The sequence below is a fragment of the Mastigoproctus giganteus genome, chromosome 5, assembly GCF_048544385.1.
Source record: "Mastigoproctus giganteus isolate SK-2022 chromosome 5, ASM4854438v1, whole genome shotgun sequence".
NCBI lineage: Eukaryota > Metazoa > Arthropoda > Arachnida > Uropygi > Thelyphonidae > Mastigoproctus > Mastigoproctus giganteus.
In genome coordinates, this window is record NC_143579.1 from 198,599,955 (window position 1) to 198,625,412 (window position 25,458).

At 37.4% G+C, this 25,458-nt stretch overlaps 1 protein-coding gene across 7 annotated transcripts in view; it reads left to right on the top strand.

Annotated features, from left to right (window-relative positions):
• LOC150085990 (protein GUCD1) overlaps positions 1 to 25,458 on the top strand; it is a 272,649-nt gene that overhangs the window by 122,239 nt on the left and 124,952 nt on the right. For all 7 annotated transcript variants that reach the window (XR_016546950.1, XR_016546949.1, XR_016546948.1 and 4 more), the window contains one exon: positions 10,979 to 11,047. Coding sequence is in view for 3 of the 7 variants with exons in the window: in XM_090373639.1 (XP_090229765.1) it covers positions 10,979 to 11,047 (69 nt within the window). In the remaining 4 variants the exon portion in view is untranslated. The remainder of the gene's footprint in view (positions 1 to 10,978; positions 11,048 to 25,458) is intronic.

Here is a 25,458-nt window from a genome sequence, read left to right on the forward strand (position 1 = left end):
TAAAAAAGATAAACAATCAATAGTGACAAATATGGCATGCCCAAATTGCACAAGTGAGATATGGAGTAAAAAGTAAGAAGATTAAAAAATAGGAATGAAGAAAAGATTCTGAAAATTTATTTGTTTTTTATATGATTTCAATGAAGGGAAAAAAAATTTCACCATAATAACATAAAAACCCACAGAATCCAGCTATCAGTGAAGTATCGCAAATGCAATAAGATCGAGTTTGCTACCCATTTATAATTAGATTGTACTAACAGGAACTAACCAAACCAAAGTATTATATTAGGCCACCTGAATATTTAAATTCATATGCCTTGCTGTGTGTCTTAAATCTGTTAATCGCATGTGTTCTATGGTCGATTTGTCTGTTTTGCTTTACAAAAAATCCCATTTTCTGGGATTTTTTGTAAAGTCATTTGACTGACTAACTCAGTCACCCATTAAAGTTTCTTGCATCATCGACGGGATTCGAACCCGGGCCTTTTCCACCTGGTGTGTGGAGGATGATGACTATACCACTGTGCTGTTCTTGCTGATGCACTAACAGGAAAGCTTAATAAACCGGGAACTGGAATTTTTTTTTTTTTTATTATTGTTTTATGGTAGTGACCTCTAGAAATGTGTTCCTCCACTTGTGCTATCCTGCGTATCAAAATTTCTGTTAAAACAGAAAAATGTGAGCTCCCGAAAACACTTCAGGCTACAGTATCACCTGTTATCTTGTGAATACAGCAAATGACAATAGTGTGTCTCAGACCAATATGACTACAGTAAATGAGATATATAGCTTTCCCAAATTTGACATTTTTTAAACTTCTTAAACTTGTATGTATTGTTGCACAGGTTGCTACATTTAGCTTAGCACCGAGTTTTGCATTCACCTGGTGTTACTCGCAGATGAAATCACGCATGAGCCAATGCAAAAATCGCATTATACTCGCATTATTCCCTAATATATCAGTCGCGTTGGAGCAAATTCATGTTATAAAAATGTGCATTATAGCAGAACTGACTGTATATGCATTCAGGTTTTTGGCTAGCTTTATATGCATCCATCATATTACAAAAATTGATGTAGTTAGTGAAAGGTTAGGTATTCATTTTAGGATAAATTAAATAATATTTTGTAATAAATTAATATAGTAAAATAATGCTTATTTTTTACTCTTTTTAGTTTAAATATTTCTTTAAATCATTAAGATTTACAAGGGCCATCATTTCAGAAGTTTCCCAAATATATTCCCAACGACTATTAGTTATGCTACAGGTATCAATTATTAACCAATATGCTTTCTAAGACCAATCTGGAAGTTACATTTGACCATAGGATTTCATTCAACAGCCAGATTGATAAAATCAATGTTTAATTTGCTTATCTCTGGTGGATCTCAAAGTAGTACCTGCTACACTTTGAGCAAACAGAGCAAAGAGGGGGGATAAAGAATTCTTCACATATATAAATGCCAAGAAGAGCAGGACAAACCAGATCGGACCTTTATGTAAGGGAAAGGGGATAGTAATAAATACACCAGCTGCCGTTGCAGATGAACTCAACAGTTATTTTGCATCGATATTTACAAATGAAAAGCCTTTTGTGGCAAAGGGAAATTGTGGGAGCGAAGTTAAAAAATATGTAATTAATGATATTGAAATTTCGCAAGATTATTTAATGAAAAAACTTTCGAGCCTACAGACCAGTAAGGCTCCTGGAGTTGATGGAATATACCCTATAATCTTAAGAGAGGCAGCAAGCGAGTGCATTGAACCATTGAGGCTAATTATGCGAGCATCATTAGACTCTGGGGAGATTCCCTTGGATTGGAAAAGTGCAAATGTATCTCCCATACATAAGGGTGGCTCTAAAAGTGAAGTTGGAAATTATCGACCTGTCAGTCTGACTTCGGTAGTAGGGAAAATCATGGAGGCAATGATCAAGGGTGGAATTCAGGATCAATTGGATCGAATTGAAATTCTCAAGGATACTCAGCATGGTTTCGTAAAGGGAAAATCATGTTTAACAAATCTGGTTCGCTATTTCGAAAGGGTCACTCACGAGCTGGATTTAGGGAATAATTTCGACATTGTTTATTTAGATTTCAGCAAAGCTTTTGACTCAGTCCCACATGAGCGGTTGCTTTATAAGCTGGAACAGGTTGGAATCACTGGGAAAATCCTTAGATGGATAGAAGGATGGCTTCAGGGCAGGAGGCAGAGGGTTGTGATAAATGGCTATTCCTCAGATTGGGTTGATGTAAGAAGTGGGGTTCCCCAAGGATCAGTATTAGGACCACTGTTGTTTTTAATTTTCATAAACGACATTGATGAAGGGATAGAGGGCGTGATGTCTAAATTTGCAGATGATGTTAAAATTGGGAGAGTAGTTAATGATCACTGTCAAGCTGAGCTTCTTCAGAGAGACCTAGATAGACTTCAGGAATGGTCAGAAAAATGGCAGCTGTGCTTTAATCCAACAAAGTGTAAGGTATTACACCTGGGAAACAGTAATCCCAAAAAAACTTATTCACTTGGTGGAGTTCAACTAAAGCCAGTACTGGAGGAAAGGGACTTGGGTGTTACGATACGGTCAGACATGAAATTCTCTGAGCATTGTAAACAGGTTGCAAGGAAGGCCCATGGTGTCCTATCGATGATCTATCGAACTTTTGCAAGTAGAGATAGGGACGTGATAATCCCATTATATAAGGCTTATGTTAGACCACACTTGGAATACTGTGTTCAAGTATGGAGACCGCACCTGAAGAAAGACATCGAGCTTCTTGAAAGGGTGCAAAGAAGGGTAACTCGCCTGGTGAGATCGGCAAAAGGGCGTCCTTATGAAGAAAGACTTCGAATATGTGGGTTGCAGAGTTTGGAAACTAGACACCTTAGAGGAGATTTGATTGAGGTGTTTAAGGCTCTGAGAGGCATCAGTAAAATGAATGAGGACAAAATTTTCAAGATTATAAATGATGCTAGAACTAGGGGACATAAATTCAAGTTACGGGGGGAAATGTTTAGATTGGATTGCAGGAAGTTCTATTTTAGCCAGCGAGTTATAAATTACTGGAATAAGTTGCCTTCATGGGTGGTAGAGGCCGACAGTTTGGGGAAATTCAAAGGTCATCTGGATAGTACTTTCGGGTAAGGGAAGCACATAGGATGATAGGTTTAATTTCCTTTTTATTTATTTATTTTTTTTTTATTTATTAATTATTATTATTTAGTTATTTATTTATTATTATTATCTTTTTTTTATCATTGTTTTGTTCGGATTTTTTTTTTTTTTTTTTTTTTGGCTGGTGCAGCATAAGCCATAGGCTTTCTTGCACCATGCGGCCGTTACTAATACTAATACTAATACACATTTGGGATCATGCCATGGTAGACTGTGGAGATGAGAGAGTCCTCATCTCCACAGTCTACCATGCTATTTTCTATGGAACAGAAATATGGACCTCTGCTGCACCTACAAACCTTAAGTGCACACCACTGATTATTGGCTAGTGAAATGGACAATGCTAAGCTTCATCTTCCTCCTGCCACTACTGCAACAAAAATGGCACAAGTGCTCAGGATCAGAAGAATGAAGTCCTTGAACATGGAGAAGAGGCTAGTTTTTACAGCCAGAGTATTTGCTGGCCAGATATCATCCCCCAAATATCTGGGATGCCTGCTCCTGGGGATCCCCCAGCCATGCCTAAGGCACCTGCATTAGTTGCCCACCATGACAGGCTTGCACTAACCGACAGCATACATCCGAAGCAGATGTTTCTGCCTCTGAGTAGAGTGGATGGCAACCTTGACACCTTGATTAGGAACAAAAAATATAGATGGAAATTTATGAATGCCCTGCACACATCATATTTGTGATGTGCTACAAGCATATCTTTGCTTCTGCAGTTGCACTCTCCCAAATGTAATTATAAGCATAGCAGCCTTGTTGAATAGGATCTCCAATCGGGATCATTAAGCCTGCCACCTGGACAACTAGAAGACATTTGACTGAATGAAATGCAAAATCTTAATCTTGACATGTGTAATGTGATGGGTTATTGTGCTGTATGTAGTGGACCACACCACAGTAAAGATTTATGTATTTATATCTCAACTAAGTCCACCTTCCCTTTATGTGGGCACCTGTACGTGGTGAGGGGACTTCCCAGATTTGCATCACCAGGATCTAATGCCAATACTTTGGTTCCAGGATTACATCATCGGAATCCAGCATGTGTAGTCATGAGCTGTGACCTGTGGAAACTCAGAAGGGGGGGGAGTCTGGTGGGTGAGGGGCCCAGCCCTAATATACCACTTTAGCCTCTGTTTTACAAGGCGGGAGATCCCAGACCGACCCAGATGGGATCAATCAGTGGGTGGTTTTTACTGCTTGGGTCAACTGCATTCCAGTAAGTGGCCTTCCCTTTGGTCCTGGGACAAGGACAAGACTTATTGGAAATGTGGGTAATGATGCTCTACATGAACTTGGTGTCCCATTCGCATACACAATATCTGCTAGTTTGTGAATGGGTGGGCCTGCCCCTGTTGGGTTCTGTGGTGGTTGAGTTAACTTAGGACATCAGAAAATTTTATTTTACTCCTATAAATCCTCCTTCTTCTAGGTCCACAACAAGGCCCCTACCTAATCAATCTGATGAAGCAGAACAACTTCTGTAAAAAAAAAAAAAAAAAAAAAAAAAGAGCCAGAACTGAAGGAACACCACTATTAGTGACACTACTTTTCCTTGTTCTCTCTTCCACTGGAGAGCAGACATTTAGGAAAATGTCACCACCCTTCTTCATCCAGAAAATGTTTAGAAGGGCTGGCAGTATTTCCAAAATTGGTAAAAAGGCTACATTCTGGAGGCATGTTAGTTGAAGCTTCAAATCCAAAACATGCCCAGCTAATCCTAAAAGCCACATCGATAGGGGAAATACCTATCTTCATAACCCCCTCCTCCCATAAAACTCTGAACTCCACATGGTCATATCAGAGTGGGATCTTCATGTCTCAAAAAAATTAAAATTGAAAAATTTTAAATGTCCCTGCTCTGAATTGTAAGACCAAGGAGTGACAGCTGTCAAGTGGATATTGATGTGTAAGGATGGGAATTTCATTATATTCTTATCCTTAAATTCAATATCCCACAGCCTCCAAATTTCATCAAGGCAAACTACTTAAACTGCACAGTAAAGATTTACATTCCAGATTCATTGAGGCATTTTAAATGCCAAATGTACGGCCACTCTCAAGCTGCCTGTTATGGCTCCTCTGCCTGTACCCAGTGTGGTGCCAAAGACTGCAAGAGGAAGTAATGATCAACCTCCAAGCCAATCTGTACAAACTACCCTGCATACTCGAGCATGCCAGCAGTGGAAGGAAGAAAAAATTCAAAAACTGAAAACAGACTTGAACATCTGTCAAGAGGCTAGAAAATGCATCCAACCAATAAATTGCAGCAAGCCCTCATAAAGTTTCTGTGAAGAGTACCATTAGGAAACAAACTGATATGACTATTCTACCAAGAGTCATTCACTCCTATTGCACACTATTTATTGAGCTCACAAAAACCCACCCAACAAACAATCAGCTGCTATTCCTATATCCATACCCACTAGTGCTCCATTTCCAAAACAGAGTGGTAGAGAAAAGCCAAAAAAATCACAAGAGCCACCTGCAATACAAGAAATAATAAATGTAGAGGTTGGGGAGGTACTGGATGACTGTCCTGATGCTCTTTGCAGAAGAGGAACAAGTGGACACAGGCCTGGATGTGGCATTTCTTTCCAAAAAAAAAAAAAAAGGACAAATCTTGGACTGAGAAAACTAAGCCCTTGTCCCTTCAGAAACTGCTGGATGGACCCAACAAATCTAAATAATGGCCATATTCACATTCTTAAAAATGGATTCTGTCAAAATAGTGATGACATTGAGACCTTCCTGTGCGAGCATGATTCAACTTGCTTTTGCATACAGATGTACTTAAAGGCAATTGAGGACCCTGACTTGCATAACTGTTTAATTATTCTCAAAGACAGCTGATGATGGGCCTGCCCACGGAGGAGTCGCCATTCTTGTGGGTAATCATACCACTCTTTCAAGCTATGCTCTCTTTATATCACCTTTCAAACCTCTTAACTGTTTGCTCCATCCATTTGCAACCTGGAAATGACTCATTAAGCAATTGCTATCCTCCTTTTTACTATTGGGGATTTTAATGGGCATAGTACTCTGGGGTAGTTGATTGTTTGTTATTTGGTTTTTAGGAGCATTAGCAACTAAGGCCATATTGCTCTGGGGATGTGCGGTGGTCATTCTCTGACCTTTCTGCATCCTCTGTATTTGGTGGTCACGGGCTCGAACTCCGGTCTAATCAAGAAGCATGTGCTATGCACTGCTACTCCTGCCCACCTGGCTACGGAGGCACCTCTGGGGCAGTGCTAACAACAATAGAAGGGGTCAGACTATCAAAGTGACCTGAAGAAAAAGTGACTTGACCCTTCTAAGTGGTGGTTCTAACACCTTCCACATGTACCTATACATTTACTGTTATTGATCTCTCTATATGCTCCCCTTCTCTCATCCTTGTTTGTATATGAGAACTTGAAGACAACCTTTAAGGTAGTGATCGCTTCCCCATGATATCTACTCTTTGCAAAAGGAGACCATGCTGCCAGTCAGTCTATGATATCACAGTGGAAGATCTTACTGACTGGAATGCCTTTGGACATCTGACAACATTTAATACCACCATAGTCAATCAGAAGACAATTAACGATGCAGTTAAATACATTACAGAAGTATTGTCCAAGCAAGGGCAATTGCTGTTCTGAAGACATCCACTCAGTTTTCACCATTTCCAAAACCTCTGTCATGGTGGAATGCAGAATGCACAGCAGCAAGAAAAGTTCAAAACAAGGCAGGGAGAATAGTTCATCATTATCCCACCACAGTTAACCTAATAGCCTTCAAACATGCATGCCCCAAAGTGCATTATGTCAGAGTTAGAAGGAACCATGGATCAGCTTCGCTTCTTCCATCACTCAGATGGCATCATGCTTGTCTGGAACAAAGCTCAGAAAATGAAAGGCAGATACACATTGCACAATACATCAATCCTGGAACATAACGAATGTGCAATTGCAGATCCTCTAGGGAAGACACATGCTAAAGTATCTGCTGAAACATTGTATCCCCTGAGTTTCTGGCCCTCAAACAAAAAGCTGAAAAGCAGCATTTGAAGTTGCCTTCAGATAACTGTGAAGCATGCAATCAGCCTTTCACAGAATGTGGAATAAAAGTGGCACTATCTCTATTCCTAACGACCACTTGCTTGGGATAGAGAGATGACATCCATTTTTGAGATGATTAAACATCTTTCTTCTGAATCTATGAATCAGCTGCTCTGTATGTAAATATATCTTGAAGGCCAGTTTCCAGACTCCTGATATAAGGCAATCATGTTTGCCTTCCCCAAGCCAAGAAAAGAAAGGATCCAAAAATTCCAAACAATAACTACCCAGTTGTTCTGATTAAGCTGCTTATGTAAGATCCTAGAAAGAGGAAGTTCCCTAAGGGTCAGTTCTAATACCAAATACGGAGGATGAGGAAAGGTCAGGGAATGACCACCGCATATCTCTGGAGCAATATGGCCTTAGTTGCTAATGCTCCTTAAACAAAAAAAAAAAAAAAAAATCAGTTCTAATTGTTATCCTTCTTTGCTATCAAAGTTAATTTTGTTACTGAACAACTTCTTCCAACAGTGAAAGGTCTCTATTTGTTGGTGATTTTCTCTTAGTCGTGTTCTCATTAGTCATTTTCTCAGTATTTTCTCTTAGTCATGTAATACAAGGCATCGAAAGGCAATTTCAAGCATTCATCTAACTTCCTGGGCAATGGCTAATGGTGTCCAGTTCTCATCTCAGAAGACTATCTGAGATGAGAACCGGACTTTTGTCATAAATGGAACCTTCACCCTGAACCACAAAGCTTGGACAAAATATCATTCCACTAGTAGACACAACCTGATACAAAATTCTGGGGCTTATATTCGATAACAAGTTGACATTTCTACCACATATATATTCGTCAACTGCAGACAAAGTGCACAAGGTGACTGAACCTTTTACATGCCATCTCCTCCAATAATTGGGGAGCAGACTGCAGTATTTTACTCTACCTGTATCGTGCATTTGTCTGATCTAAATTACATTATTAGGTCCCAAGTGTACATCCCCTATCCAGAGTTTATATATTGGAGCAATTGAACCACCTCTCTTGCTTCAATGAAGGCAATTGTAACTAAACTATACCTTTAAACTGAAATCCCTGCTAGACCACCCTACGTAGTCATCCATTTTTTGAGTGGGAAAATATTACACCTGTTAGACTTTCAACCGTTTCTTTGGTATTCATGTCAAAGAGCCGCTCAGAGAGCTTAACATCATGATTGGCAGTTGCCCAGTCACCGAGGAAACCCCTCCGTCTTGGCATGTCCATTTTCTGTCATGCAACTTCTTTATTAATGAGGAAAAGGCTAGCATTTCACAATCTGTCTGCCTACAACACTGTGCTGCCAATCGATCTACTTACTCTGATTTCCTGCCTACAACACTGATGGTGCAAAATCAGAGGCATCTGTGAAATCCACTGCAGTCTTCCCAGATAGCACAGTATCTGAGTAGATTCTCCAAGGAGTGCAGTATATACACCACAGAGTAGTATGTTATTGAGCTTGCCTTAGACCACATTATAACCAATAATTATCAGTGGTCTATGGTTTACAAAGATTCTCTGAGCACATTACAGGCTTTATCAAAGATGAGATATAATCCTCATCCAGAACTGGGCCTGTCCTGGTTTCAACAGAAGTTCTATTTCTCTTTATGAAGCTACATTTGACACCTGTTTCTGCTGGATCCCATGCCATGTTGGGATCAGGAGTAATGATCTGGCATGTGCTGCACTAGATCAGCACAATCACAGCCTGCTGGTCTCCTGTACTGACTACAGGCAAGTGATAAGAAATGCACTACACTTCCATTGGCAACAATCATAGCACAGACAAGTCACAAACAATTTGAATCAGATTAAGCCTGTGATCTTAACATGGCAGTCTAGTCTGCACAGGAACTGTAGAGAGGAAGTGTTCTTGCTCATCTCCGCATAGAAAGTAGTTGTCTTACGCATTCTTTTCTGCTGAGGGTGGATGACCCTCCTGTGTGTAAGGACTGTGACACCATTTTAACCATTAGATATATTTTAATTGAATGTTCATGTTTTAGACATGAACAATGCACATCTTTTACTGCTTTTAGCCATATCTGACTGAGCACTCAGATACTATCCGACAATGACCATGGTTGTAAATATTCAAAATTAATTAACTTTTGTTTTTGTTCTGTTTTAAAATGTTCTTTTATTATATCTACTTAAATACTTATTTATATATCGTTTGTACCTTTTTTTGACCATTTTCTATTCTTATGCTAGTTTAGAAAACCTTTCATGATAAAATGTCCAGTTATGATGGGCTGACCTGGCTAGCCGGGTGGGTAAAGTCGAATGCCTGGTCGCAGGTTCGAATCCTGCCTCAGGCTTGGATCAAAGTACTGCAAAAACCTTGGGAGGTGCATTATGGCCACAGAAGCCAATGTGCCAACAACTATCAAAAAAAAAAAAAAAAAAAAAAAAAGTTATGATGGATCACTGTAATCTTTTGTCCTTACCATTTTTATAACTGGTTTTATTCATTTACCGTTTTTGGCACATTATAGCATATATTGCTCGTGTGCCAATAAACTCCATACCAATCTGATCTATCTGAAGTCCCATCTATATATAAATGCCAGTAAAGTTGAAATATTTTGTTTCCTTAGCAGTTATATAGGCATTCTTGCTCAAAAACAGTGTATTGACAACCCTATTGAGGTCTTTCCCAAAATCAAATCACTTCCTCAGTAAAGTTCTTTAGTTAATGGGGCAAAGTGTAATGCAATAAGTATGGTGAGAAATCGAATTTCATTTCTTATCTACCAGCAGAACAAGGATTATATATGGCAGTGATTGAAGAGAATTGTTTTGAAGAAAATGTCATTTTTCATGAACTTATGGCACAGTAATAGCCACATATCATATATTAGAATTTCAGCACATTCACTGTATGACCATAGGTGGCACAATCCCATAATGGTAGAAGAACACAATGCATGTGACTTGACATAAAAAAAAAAATGAGTGATATGACTCCGACTTTATTGTGAAATTTTCCTTTGTGAATTCCATTGCTCTTCTATTTGTTACTCCACTTGCAGATCAAATGGATGCACTCGTATGTCGTTGGCAGTCAAAATATGTATTGGAAAAACATAAGCTTCCCATTATCAATGACAGAAGCAGATTGGATACAGAAAAACTTTGTTAACTATTCATTGTTCAAGGTATTAGAAATCCAGGTCGTGTGGATATATCCATTTGTTGAATTTCCCACGAGTGTGTGTGTGATACATACTGAGAAATAAGCCAGTTTCACAGATTCTGCAAGAAGAGCTATGTGTTTTTAACTGAAGTTTGCTCTACATTTTTCCCTCTTGTTTCAATCATTAGCTTCCATATCCATTTTGATGATCTTTGCTATATCGCTTCTGGTCACATTAATTGGCAAATGGCATCCTAATCTCTCAATCCATTATGAATTTTGCATGCACATTCTTGCAACAAAATTTATCAAAGATTATCATTTTTTTTTTTATGTGACATCAGTAACACCGCTGTGTGTGTGTGTGTGCACGCTTGTGTACAGTAATCTACTGTTCCTGCAGTACTAGTCACATCATCATTTGGAATTTCTGATTACATCTGTAGACAGGAAACTCTGAAATGGCCCAGTAATTTTTTCTACCTTAGTATTGGACATATGAGATTTTAAATTGAAAACTATTAATTTTATATATTTTTTATTTCTTCTGTTTTAAACAGTGAAGAAAATAGAAGATATTTTCAAGAAAATCTTGACTATGTTTCTGAGGAAGAAGGCTTTGGTAAAAGGTATATTTTAACTCATTTATATTTTATTTAGTTAGATAAAACTTCAAAGTATTTTGTTTCCATGGGTAGGTAGATAATTGTTTAACTCAAAAATTTTACCACTAAACAAATAACCAATAATTGCCTTAGTAAGGTGAATAAGTGTTACAAATAGCAGGGGTCTAAGATTAAATTTAGCCTACTTTGAGATTACTAGAGAGCAACTCATTTGAGAAACAAAATATTTGAGTAAAAAACAATTCAACAGAAAAGAATTGTGGGAAGAAAATCCCAAAAGTTGCCACTTGGATACAGCTGTAAGTTATAGGTTAAGTTGCTTCATGGAGTGGCCTCTTATGTAGTAAAAGTTGAAATCAAATTATTGCTTAATCCACAACAGTGTGTCTGGGACATTATTGTCAGTTTGATTGGCTCAATACATTTCATTATGTCAAATACATTTCCTTAATTTCTTAAACTAGTAAGTGGGGATATTGGTGCCTAGTGGTCTTAAACCATTACTGCTGAAGAATGGATTGCCAGTCATGCTGAGATTTTCAGTACCTTTCAGCCAAGAGCAAATTTTTTTTTTTTAATGCTTAAAATCACTCTTGAAGTTGACATAACTTTTATTACTGTGATTTCTTTAGAACTATTTCAAGAATCTTCTTTCAGCCATGTTGAACTCAATCTTTAGTGAACCATTGTTTCAAACTTAGTTATGTTGTATAAGTGAGTGAGCCTTGGTATAGTTCTTTATGAGAGTAGTAGTTTCTCGAAGCTGCTTTTTTTTTTTTTTTTTATCACTGCCATTTTTAATAGTAAAACTTAAGAAAAAAAAGAATAATTATTCAGTGTTATTGCCATTGGAAATTCAATTTTTGTTCTATTATGCTTGTTTAACTGATTTGGCCTGGTGCTAATTTGTGAGAAAGTGACTTTCCTGTGTGATTTATATAATGCTCTTTATAAGCAAATAGGTTCAGTTTCAATTCTTTTTTTTTTTTTTTTTTGAGTCAATTTTAATTAACCTTACTTTATCAATCATTTATTCTGCTAATGGCACTGCACCTGTCTCCCTGTGGCAATCCCAAACATGTGGGTGCTGAATCCAGCCCCCTGTTCCCCTAAGGCTAAGCCAATGTGGGCTGCATAATGTCCTCCATGGCAGCTTGGTTGGCGTGGTACACCACTCTCTGTCACTTGTTTCAAGAGGTCTGGGTTCGGTTCCCATTGACAGCTGGAGAAATTCCTAAAGTTCTCTTCATTCAAGGCTGTAGTTAGCTGATCTCACATGGAAGGGGTTCCCCTCCCCCAGAGTTATTCTGGGATTTTCTAGCCTACACAACACTCAGGTAAGCCCATGAGTGCACATTTTTACAGACAAAACACACAACTATGGATGTAAGCAATAAATTCTGATGTTGTTAAAATAATAATTGTAAATTCAAATATATATTGTCTTCATTGCTTTAGTCTAACAACTAATGACACTTGAAGATCATCAACGTGACTATGATAATTTCAATCAAAAGTGACCAAAGAAAAAGAATCTAAACAGGAATATGCTTCCATGTGTTCCACTCACTATTGTATCAGCGAATAAATTCTCTCCTTTCCTTATTCAGAAATGCTTTAAAATACTGCTGGTGTACTCCTAAAGCAGTAAAGAGCCTTGGATCTACTTGTTGAAACAAGTCAGAATAACTTTTCAACCTTTGGTGGGGTTTCTATAAAGATAACCAACCCCTTGTGCCACCATTAATACGTCCAAAGGCATTATCTCTGGGTGGGACTTTCTAAATGTTACAGAAGAGGTTATCCAGGAACTGTATGGTCAAGAAGTGTAATGAATAGTAATTGAAAAGGATGAATCCCTTATCCCCACCAGCAACATTATTCCCAATTTTAGCACACCATCTTTACATGATACAGTTAAAGCAGGCTACATAAATTGTCTTGTATGACTATATATTCCCAGTTCAATCAGATGTTATAAATGACAAAAATATGGCCTAGCATGTGGTTCTACAGAACATGCACAAACAGTCTGTACTGTCTCAACTCCAAACTATCCTATTGAAAAATTAATCATCATATGTATCTTAAAGCCTGTGAATAATGGAAAACAAAAAAAGCTAATATAGAAGTACAGTACAAAATAAGGTAATCTACCAAGTAATAAAGAAACAATTCTACTTGAGTACTACAATGTAAAAAATCCAGAAACTGCTCGTATACAGTAGCAGCAATCTCTAGCTACTCAAATGGATGGATCCATACCTGCAACATATTGCTTGTAGACTGGGTGTGACCATTACTCTCCATCACTCCACATGGTTCTCAACAACAAATGGCATATCATTCTAATAACACTCTGATGCCAACTGTGCCATCAGCTATTTCACAAGGGGCAGCAAAATCAAATGAACCAGATTCAGCAGTAACCAAGAAACCTTGTGACTTGTATATGAACACAGAAGGTCAAACCATTTAAGATGAAACAATATTAGAGATCCATGCAGAGGAAGAGATAGATAGTTGTCCTATCATTCCAGAAAAAAAAAAACCACAATGGATCATCATAAATAGTCAGATTCATCTTCCTCGACTAAATTCAAATAATACACGGCATAATTCACTGAAACTGTCAAGGATTTTGTTGCAACATTGGCGCCTTATATGTTTCTTCTTATCTGTCATATCAGATAAAAAAAAATCCTGCAGGCACTTATTTACAGGAAATTAACCTCACTCTACAAGTAACTTCCTCAATTAAAAATTACACACTCTATTGCTGAGATAGAAATTCTGCAGCTTCTGCCCATAGGGGTGCAACAATCCTAGTAGATATATTCCTTTACAAATCTCCATAGAAGCTGTTGCCATACATACAGTATAATGATTAGGATTATGCTAACTCTTATATCTCTGTCCCTTCTGCCAAATTGTAATATATTCATGATTTTGAAGATTTGATTGCACAGCTCCTTACTCCATTCTGCCTAGTAGGAGACTCCCATGCCCATAATCCTTTATGGTGATCCTCTCAAATGGATAAACAAGGGCAGCTAATAAAATAATTACTTGATACTTACAATCTTGCTCTACTAAATACCAGATTCCTTACGTATTACCTATATTCCCTACTAAATTCCTTACGTATGCACACCTCCCTGCAGGTAACCTTGACAATAGACCTTTCCATCTGTTCCACTATTTTATATCTGAATATTGAATGGACAGATGAGCCACTCGGTAGTGATCACTGGTCAGTAATCTGTAGGATACAAACAGTTTCTCACTAACAGTATTTCTCAGAAGAAATTTTCCAAAGCAGATTGACAAAGTTCAAATTGCATACTTTTCCTCCTCCTCCTTAGTTCTGAACTGGAAAGGGCAAGAACTTTCTCCTCCCTCTTCCCCATGGATTGCAAATGCTTTAAAAGGAATCTTTTCTGCAACAACTACATATGATTTATTCTTTCAGAGGATTAAATCAGAAGCTGAAAATGTAAAATAAACTTTAATACATGATTATGTCTCTGAGTTTCAAGAATCCATTAATAGATAAAACAATAGTTCTGCTGGCCCTGATGGGATATAGCACCAAATGCTAAAACATTTAGAGGAATCTCCCATGCAACTAGTATTAATTTTCTTTAATTGAATATTCCCCATTTCCTGGTGCCACTTTGATTGTTCTGCATTTTCCAAAACCTGGGAAAGATATTTCTCATTCTAAAAATAACTGCTCAATTTCCTTTATCATATGTTTTGGAAAAGCTTTATAAAAAATAAAATACAATCAGCTCACATGGTATTTAGAATCTCAGAATCTGATGAATAATAACGGTATGGTTTTAACAAAAATGTCTTCTTTAGATATATGATAAAAGCAGAATTAAATATATGAAATGTATATATCAGGAGTGGATGTTTGGTCATGATTTGCACAGATTTTGAGAAAGCTTTCGAAATTAATCTGAAGAAACGTGAAATATCAAATTCTTTCACATCTTGTTTCAGTATCCTACTAGACCTCTATTCCGTTGGATTCCAAATTTCTTACAAAACTTTCAGGTTTGATATCAAAACATCCTCTCTCAGCATTTTGTTCAAGAGGAAGGAATTCTCTAATGATTGGTACTTAGTGTGACACTGTTTTCACTCAGAATTAACCATGTGACTAAAGCCATTCAAAATGCATTTGAGTTGTCACTTTGCAGATGATTGAGTATTTCATATTACTCTCAGAATGAACTCCATTGAGTGACACCGTGAGATGTCAGCAAACCAAATTTCTTTATGGATGAAGCATATCAAAATAGAATCTCAGAACAAAATTCTGAAATTTCAGAACTGTTTGTTCTGAGATTCTACAGTAGCTAATTATATGATACCATTCTCAAACAGTATTCAATGTATGAAACTGATTTTAGATAATAAGCTTAATTTTCTTGATATGCATACCTTGCCACATGGAAGGTATGCATATCAAGAAAATTAAGCTTATTATCTAAAATCAGGTTCATACATTGAATACTGTTTGAGAATGGTATCATATAATTAGCTACTGTAGAATCTCAGAACAAACAGTTTCACTTTCAGTGTTTATAGGGTTTGTTGCTCTTTTTATTAGAAGCTACCTTACAATAAAATGACTTTTTCATTTCAGAGCCATTGACTGCAAATTAAAGCCAACAAAATTCATGAGTCGGTACTGAAATGAAACATAAGCAAAAAAAAAAAAAAAAAAAGACAGGCTGACTGAGCCAGTAGAACATATAACAGTGTGGTATAGAGGTGTGATAATCTTAGTAGATGTATTCCTTTACAAATCTCCATAGAAGTTGTTGTCATACGTATAATGATTGGGATTATGCTAACTCTTATATCCCTGTCCCTTCTGCCAAATTGTAATATACTCTTTGTGATTTTGAAGATTTTATTGCACAGCTTCTTGTCCCATTCTGCCTAGTAGGAGACTTTGACCCCCATAATCCTGTATAAGGAGCTTCTCAAATAAATAAACAAGGGCAACTAATAGAATGATACAATGCCACACAATAATATTATAGTTTCAGTGTAAGACTATATTATTAGTATTAAAATGTTAATATTATTAGTATTATACTTAGTATTAAAATGGCAGAATGATGCAAGGCAGCAAAGTTTATGTAACATCTGTGATCAGAAAATAAATAAAAATAGAAAAATCTCTCAAGTTTTATGTTTTATCCCTCTTCAGAAATTTATGTAATCTCTTTTAAATCTACATAAGCTGTTGTTCTCTACAAAACTTGTTCCAGCATTTGTGGTTTTTTGACTGAAGTCACATTTTTTATAATCTGACACCGATGGGAGTATTATGCCTGAACTTCTAATGCACCATTACATGCCATTGACCAAGAACCGGCCAAGCAAAGTTAATGGTGGAGAGCGATGAAAAAATGTGCGTTTATAAAGCATTAGCAAAAAAAAAAAAAAAAAACCTTTGCACATCACCTGTCCATCCCCTCCAATAGTTTGACTAGTTCTTCCTTGAATCTAGTGATGTGGCGCAGTGTAACCATAGTTGTTTTTCCACCATAAAAAACCAAAACAAACAAACAAATAAATCCTTGAATTTATTGAAACTACCCACTTCAAGAACGCCAGATGAAAGTTTGTTCCAACAATCAAATACCCGCTGACTGAAGGCAAATTTCCAGACATCCAACCTGCAACCCTCCTTCCTCATTTGAATTTATGTCCCGTCATGTGTGTAGTCTGAGCAAGAGGTAGAATTCCTTCAGCACTGAGCTTATTCAATCCATTCAGCACTGAGCTTATTCAATCCATTCAAGTCCTTAAACACCTCAATCACATCTTCACATCTTCTTGCAGGCCTTTCTTCTATATGCTGCAATTTGCAAAACTGAAGCTCTTTCCTGGTAAGTGCATCTCTTTGCTTCTCCCTCACCAATCTTCTCATTGCTCAGTCTGTAACCGTTCCAACAGAACCACATCCTTCCTAAAAATGAGGCTTCCAGTACTCAAAATGCAGTCTAACCATTGCCTTGTTCAATGGTTAGACTGCAATCAGGTCTAAGGAGTCACCTCCTTATACCTGCTTGCAAAATTCCTATATTGTAGAACCCTGTTGATCTGGACTTTCTGTTAATTCAGACTGCATTTTCAGTTGGGAAAAATTCTAACTATCGAAAAAAATATATTTCTGTTCACTGACATTTTGGAGGGGATTTAAAATTTAAAACAGTAAAAAAGATAAGCAATCAATAACAAAGAACACTGCATGCACAAATTGTAACTGACACGATATTCGCAAGTGAGGAACAAGTTACAAAACTTAAAAAATAGGAATGAAGAGAACATTCTGAAAATTGATTTATGTTTTTGTTATGATCGAGGCACCTCCATAGCCAGGTGGGCAGGAGCAGCAGTGCATAGCACACACTTCTTGATTAGACCGGTGTTCGAGCCTGTGACCACCAAATACAGAGGATGCGGAAAGGTCAGGGAATGACCACCGCATGTCCCCGCAGCAAAATGGCATTAGTTGCTAATGCTCCTAAAAAAAAAAAAATATAAAGTTATGATTGAAGCTTTCATGGAAGGGGAAACACATTTCATCATAATAACGTAAAAACCCATAGAATTCCAGCTGTCAGTATTATCACAAATTCAATAAGATCATGTTTACTTTCAGTTTATGATTGTGATAATAATTTTAAATCCTAATAAACAGGGGACTGCTAATTGTTTTATGGTTGTGACCTCCAGAAATCCGACTGGGCCACACGGTATGGTCGGAAACAATCGTAGGACAATTTTGAGTGCCTATTCAGCTGATAGCTGCAGCTAGCATTGTCCACACATACACTGTACCTCAGTTCTTTAGTGCATTTTTTGTGTTTTTACTTATTTTATTTTTTTTTGTAGTTTTGGGTTAACAGAAGATGTCAACAAAAACTGAACGTGCTTTTTTGCATTGATAAGGGGGAAAGTTTAAAAAAAGATCACTCTTGATATAGGGGTGGCAAAACAAACTGTTTCTGATTGAAAAAAAATAGGAAAGCAATCAAACTTTTGTGCAAAAATGGTGGCCAAAGACAGCTTAGGAATTAGAGCTACCATTAAGCAGGCAAAAAACAAAAATTTGGACGAGGCCTTATACATTTGGTTTTGTCAAGAATGAGAGCAAGGGTTCATCTTTCATGCCCAATCCTTCAATCAAGGGCTCTTAGCCTTAACAAAAAGTTAGGTGGTGACCAGCCTTTTACTGTGAGTTTTGGGTGGTTATCAAGGTGGAAAGAGCATCCGACAATTAGTTGAAAGTCCTTCTGGTGACTGTGTTGCAAGCGAAAAATTTAAAGTACAGATTCTCAGGTTTATTCGTGAAGAAAATTTAGTTAAATTTTAATGCTGATGAGACTGGTTTATTTTTCAAAATGTTACCCATAAAAACACTTCCCTCAAAACTTGACTCTTCAGCTAAAGGACATAAATTGAGTAAGGAAAGAGTGACATTGCTTTTGTGCAGTAACGCGTCCAGGAATCCACTGTTAGTCATAGGAAAATCTGCTAAGCCCTGTGCTTTTAAAAATGTGAACTTCAATGCCCTCCCAGCTAAATACACATCACAAAAATTAGCTTGGATATGCTCAGCTCTTTTTAAAGATTGGTTTTTCATCTTGTGTGTTCCCTTAGTTAAAAAATATTTAAGGGATCAAGGACTGGAAGAAAAAGCAGTTTTATTCATTGATAATGCTCTAACCCACCCAGCAGAAAAACAACTGAGATCTGGCAACATCTTCGTAAAATTTTGCCACCCAATGTTACTGCACTATTACAGTCTATGGATCAAGGAGTTATAGAGGCTGTGAAAAAACAGTACAAAAAGAAGTTGATAATCTCACTGTTAGAACAACAAGAGGTGCTTGAAGAAAAATAAAACTTTATGGACCTTCTTAAAATTTGTCAACATAAAGACAGTTATTTATTTTTCTGCTGCAGCTTGGGATGAAACTGACAAGACTACCCTTATCAAATGCTGGAAAAAACTTTGGTCTGATGTTCCAATAGAAAGATCTGAGGAGGAAATGGATGTTTCTTCGGATCCTGATGATGACAAGGATGATAATGATTTTGTTTAGTTATTTCAACATCTAGGGGATTGTTCAGGCACAACAAATGAAGACATTACCCCATGGATAATGTGTGATAATGATCTAGGATATCAGATCCTCACTGAGGAAGACATCATGCAAGCATGCTCATCATCATCGTTGCAAGCTAATGAAGACGACAACTCCGATGGTGGAGTGTGAGGAAACAACTGGCGTGGGTCACACTGAAGCAACTAGAATGCTGGAGAAGCTACTGACTTATTTCGAAAGACAGGATGACACATTAGCTGGTGAGCTTCTGACCTTGAAGCAGTTGTGAGATCGTGCAGCCCGAAAGAGTTTCAAAATTAAGCAAAAAAAAAAAAAAACATTGAGGACTATTTCAAGTAAACTTCTCGAAAATAGTTCTGTATTGTTTTATTAATTTAATATAAAAACCAATTTAGTTAAAATTTTGTTATTTAGTAACTTTAAATAAAAACTCGTACGTGAAAAGATATCTTCTAGTTAATCCGGACTTTCGCTAATTGGAACCAAGTGTGGTCCCGTCAAGTCCGCAAGAGACCACAAAAATGGTCAGATGCAATTTTTTTCATGCACTATGATGAAACATTACTAAAACATGAATTTTCACATTTTGTGAAAACAGTTACATGGCAGACATCCTTTTAGGAAGTTATTATTCTGACAAAGGAGCTGCGTATGCCAGTAATGCTGAGATCCAGTGTGCCAGATATCAACATTCCAAACGTGTCAAACTTCATTAATCCACCGATAATCAAGTGATAATGATTTTGGCCACACACTTAGAAATTCATATTTCACACTTTTGTGACATGAAAATATTTTCTAATTTCATGTACGTCAGCAGGACACAAAACTTTTTTTGTAGTTGCATGATATCTGGTGGGAGAGAGAGATATTAAAAATTTAAGTTTCTTGATTGGGTGCTATTTTAATTTGTAATTTAAAAGCCTGTTTTACCAGTAGCACAGTGAAAGAGTTTCGCTCGATAAAATATTTCACTACCATATTTTATTTATGTAACATATGGGAATATAATAAATAAATATGTAGCTTGAATGAGGCAGATTTGCTGAATATTATCTAAAATGTACATTAAAAATAATATTTTTATGTAAGGCTTTGGCATTTCATGTTAGTAAAAATAGTGGGGGCCCTCCAGTCTTTGCATAAGGTCCCAAAACTGCTAGCTGCACTTTTACTGCCTTCAACAATACTTTTCAATCTTATGCACAAGATGTTCATGTGGAGCTGTGTCAAAAGCCTTCCAAAAATCTAAGTAAATTATATCAGTTATTCTTATCCAGGTGACCTTGCATTGAATACTTAATCACAGATTCCTTAATTTTTCTTGCCACGGAATTCAGACTTACAGGTCCATATTTGCCCATATCACTTGTCTTTCAGAACTGCACCCAATCTATAGATGCATGCATAATTATGTATAGTAATGTAGGAACACCTTAGCTGCTTCTTTCAGTTTAACAAGATGGATACCATCAACTTCTTTGTACTTTTTAAAATTTTTTAAACATATTTCTTTTCTACAGTTTTCTTTTTTTTTTTCTTATCATAAATTCGTTTAATGTTGAATAATTGTTGGCTGAAATACCATAACAGGCTTTTCCCCTTGAAAAGTATAATCTTGTGTGAACATAAATGCAAAGAATTTGTTCAGCTCATTATCCATCTTTCAGGAAGGGTTATCACCCCGAATGTACCAATCCCATTGTTCCCCTGTAGTGGGCCAGTATGGTTCTCTCTCCTGAGTAACCTGACTACAAACTACTTTATGCATTATGGCCTTGCTGCCCTTGCACCATAAAGCCCATAAACAAACAAACTACTTTATGCTTATGCATTCTCTTGATAATCCATAGATATCTTAAGCAGCCTACTTTAATGATACCAATTTCATCAATTCTTTGGTCGTCGCGCCTCCGTAGCCAGGTGGGAAGGAGCAGCAGTGGTAGCACACGCTTCTTGATTAGACCGGGGTTCGAGCCCGTCACCACCAAATACGGAGGATGTGGAAAGGTCAGGGAATGACCACCGCATATCCCGGAGTAATATGGCCTTAATTGCTAATGCTCCTAAAAACCAAATAACAACATCTTTGGTCGTCCATTTTAGTTTCTACCTTAAGCCATCTCTTTAAAAAGATATGTACACTGGTATTCAAAGAAAGTGCATCACCTAGGAATTTCACATGGTATGTTAAATTAATGACTAGCATCACAAATAGAAATATAAACAAAAGATATTTATTAATAGTTAAGGCAAAGCTAAGTAATATATAACAGGTGCTTTCAAAATATTCCAAAATGAGCATTTGCAACCTTTATACAACAATTTTGGTAAACATGAAAATTATGGCTGAAATGTTATCAGAAGCCCTTAATTTGCTTCAGTTTATCATTTTAAATGGAAAACAAAATGAAAAGTTCACCAGATGCAAACTAATATTTAGTTGAACTGCCTCTGCCCCTGATGACAGCAGTACACCATCGAGGCATTGACAAAATCAATTTCTGAAGATAATCAACTGATAGTTCATGGTTCCAAACACAAATTATGGCTTCACGAAGAGTCTTTGGTTTCTTTCTGGCAACTACAGATTCACACAATGCCAACAGTTTTCTATAGGATTCAGGTCAAAGCTGTTTCCTGGCCAGCTAAGAGTTGTAATGGACCATTCTTCCAACCATTTTTTCACCTGTAACAAATGTAAACACACTACTGTCAAACCTCTAATGCAGAAATGAAGCTAAAGTAACTACAGAAGTGCCTATTTACACTTTTCGTCTGATGACAAGGATCAGAGTCGTCCCGAAAGATGCAGCTACTTGGCAGGTTGAAATGGTCTCTCTAGTGGTTGGCAGCAATTTGCCTTCCAGTATAGCCAGTTATCCATTGGCATTTACGGAACCTTATATAAACTGCAGGTGACCTACTCCACGATACAAAATGCACCCCCATACCATTTGTAGAATACCATCCATACAATCTGGATAGTATTCTTTGCCACATCCATGGCGAATCGTTTGTCTCCCATCAACCTGCATGGCTCCCCATGCAGGTTGAATTTCTTCTCATCCGAGAAAATAACTGACTTCCGCTGCTCGGGGTTCCATTTGACATGCTCCTTACACCAAATTAATTGGGCCTTTATCATTTTTTGTGTGAGGAGGGGCTTCTTCTTAGGACGACGGGCTACAAGTCCATTTTTGAAGTGGCATCTTCTGACTGTTACTGCACTTGCTACCACTCCTGTATGTTATTCCCATTCACTTTTCAGCTCAGACAAAGAAGCTTTACAGTTTTTAAGGCACAAGCACTTTAAAACGCAGTCCTGTTTTGGTGTAGAGACTCATTTGCATCCGGTTCCTTTTTTCCTATCAGTAAAACCAGTATTCTTGAGTTTGGAAAGAAATCTACTCACTGTCAACTGATTACAAGATACTAAGCAATACAATGGGAAGAACATCCATACAATCTCACATAAAGCAACAATAGCACTCTTTCTTCATGACATCAAATGCACGTAACTCGCCATCCTGACACAAGCAAGGAATGGCTGCAACTCTTGCAGAACGTGCTTATATAGCTGAAAGTAACAGCTGATGCAATATTACATCACCTATGCATGTCAGTCTTATCTAATGCAATCTGTAAGAAATATTGCCATATACTTACGTTATTCAGACGATAATTACAATTTGAAGGGGTGATGCACTTTCTTTGAACACCAGTGTAGTGTAAGATAGATAAGATATGGTATGCAGTTTAGGATTATTTCTGAAATATTTCCCATTTTAGCATATGTTACCCTTAATTGCTGTCTGAATTGAATTCAGTTGTTGTCCAAGGCCAACAAATCCCCTTTAAGAAAATCCTTTCCTTTTCCCTTAACTGTAATTTCTTTAGGTACATCCCATACCAAAACATTATGGTCATCACTGCCAGATAGTGGTTACCTTGAAGATTTTAATGGCAGATGAATCTGTAGTAATGACAATGTCAAGAATATTAAACTTCCTGGTGGTATTCCTAACAAGTTGATGTAGAAAGCAGTCATCTAGATGGCCTAGCGCTAACATCTACTAGGTGAATAACCTTTCCATAAGTCTTAATCTATGTCTGGATAGTTAAGATATTCTGATTTGCTTGCACTCCAGTTGCATATATAGCTGTTTATCAATATACTCATTAGGTCTGTTGCTACAAACTTTCAAGTTATTAGTCAAGCGTGCTTGGTAAATGATTGAAGTTTAAAGTATTCATTGTTATAATTTTATAACAACGAATAAGTAAATACTATTTATATTGAAACTTCTTATTTTCCTTATCCTTTTTACTCACATAATGTGTTGGTCACTCACACACTAGCAAGGCTTTTGTGGATTTATTGGATGATTGTTTTCTACAGCAGCATGTTCGGGAGGCAACTAGAGGGAGTAATACTCTTGATCTGATTATCAGTAGTGATTCTTCATGCATCAAGAATCTGCAGATAAAGGAACCACTAGGTGGCAGTGATCACAGTGTGCTGAAGTGGGATTTACTCAAAGAGGTAACTACCATCAAGGGTAAAGGGAAGGGTTTTTGGTTTCGAAAAGGTGACTACTGTGGTCTGAGACAGTATTTAAATTCTGTATGGTGGAACCACCTGATGATGTTACCAACAGCAAATTCAAAATGGGAAGCATTCAAAGAATTAATCTTGGAAGCTACTAGGCTTTTCATACCAACAAAGAAATATTGTTCAAGATTTAGGACTAAATGGATGTCAGATGAACTAATTAGACATGTGACAGAGAAGAAAAATGCATGGGATACATATAAATTAACAAGTGACAGAAGCCTATGTCAGATATAAGCTGGTCAGTAACCAAGTTACAAAGGAGGTTAGGCAGGCGAAGGCGGATTACGAGAAATCTTTGACAAAGGATGCAAAGAAAAACAGCAAAGAGTTCTTTACTTATGTAAATTTTGGAAGGAAGGGGATGAATCAGATTGGTCCACTTGGTATCGATGGGCCAATTGTTGATGATCCTGCTCAGGTAGCTAACAAACTAAATGAATATTTTGCATCGACATTCACACATGAGGAGTTATTCAGGGAGGGGGAATGCCAGAGGTGTATTCAACTCTGGCAGGAAGCTAGATAATCTTGTAATAGCTGAGAGTAAAGTGGAGTAGAAATTGTTGAAGATAAACACAAGAAAGGCACCTGGGGTGGATGGAATCTACCCAGTTATATTAAAGGAGGCGGCAAAGGAAGTAAGCAAACCCTTAGCCATAATTATGAGAGCTTCCCTGGACTCAGGGGAGGTACCCATGGACTGGAGATGTGCAAATGTGACCCCAAACCACAAAGGAGAATCAAAGGGAGGATAACAGGTATTACAGACCAGTTAGTTTAACCTCTGTTCCAGAGAAATTAATGGAGGCACTGGTTAAAAAAGCATTGCAGAATCATCTAGACAAGATTTCAGTTATAGCTTAGACAGCATGGGTTTGTTAATGGGAAGTCTTGTGTGACTAATTTGATTGGATACTATGATGTAGTCACAAAGGAACTGGATGCAAAGAATAACTTTGATACCATATATTTGGATCTTAGAAAAGCCTTTGATACTGTTGCACATGGAAGACTGCTGCACAAATTGGAACAGTGTGGCATTGGAGGCAAATTGCTGCTATGGATAAAGGGATGGTTGAGTGGGAGAAGACAGAGTGGTAATCAATGGAAACTGCTCTTTGTGGACTAATGTTATTAATGGAGTCCCTCAGGGTTCAATGTTGGGTCCATTGTTGTTTTCTGTATTTATAAATGATATTGATGATGGTATATCAGGCTTAATGTCCAAGTTTTCGGACGATATGGAGATTGGCAGGGTTGTTAATGACACTAATAACAGTACACTGCTGCAACAGGATCTAGAAAAGTTGAGCAGATGGGCTGAGAAGTGGCAAATGAAGTTTAACCTTGACAAATGTAAAGTACATATGAGAAGCAGTAATCCCAGAGTAATGTATCAGCTCTGTGGTACCACGCTAACAGTGGTAGAGAATGAAAAGGACCTGGGGATAATTGTGCAGGCAGATATGAAGTTTTCTGAGCAGTGCAGATAGTCCACAAGAGTAGCTCATGGTGTCTTGTCAATGATGTACAGGAATTTTTCTAGCAGGGATAAGGTGGTGATTATCCCCTTGTATAAGGCAATGGTCAGGCCACAACTTGAATACTCTATACAGGTCTGGAGGCCTCAT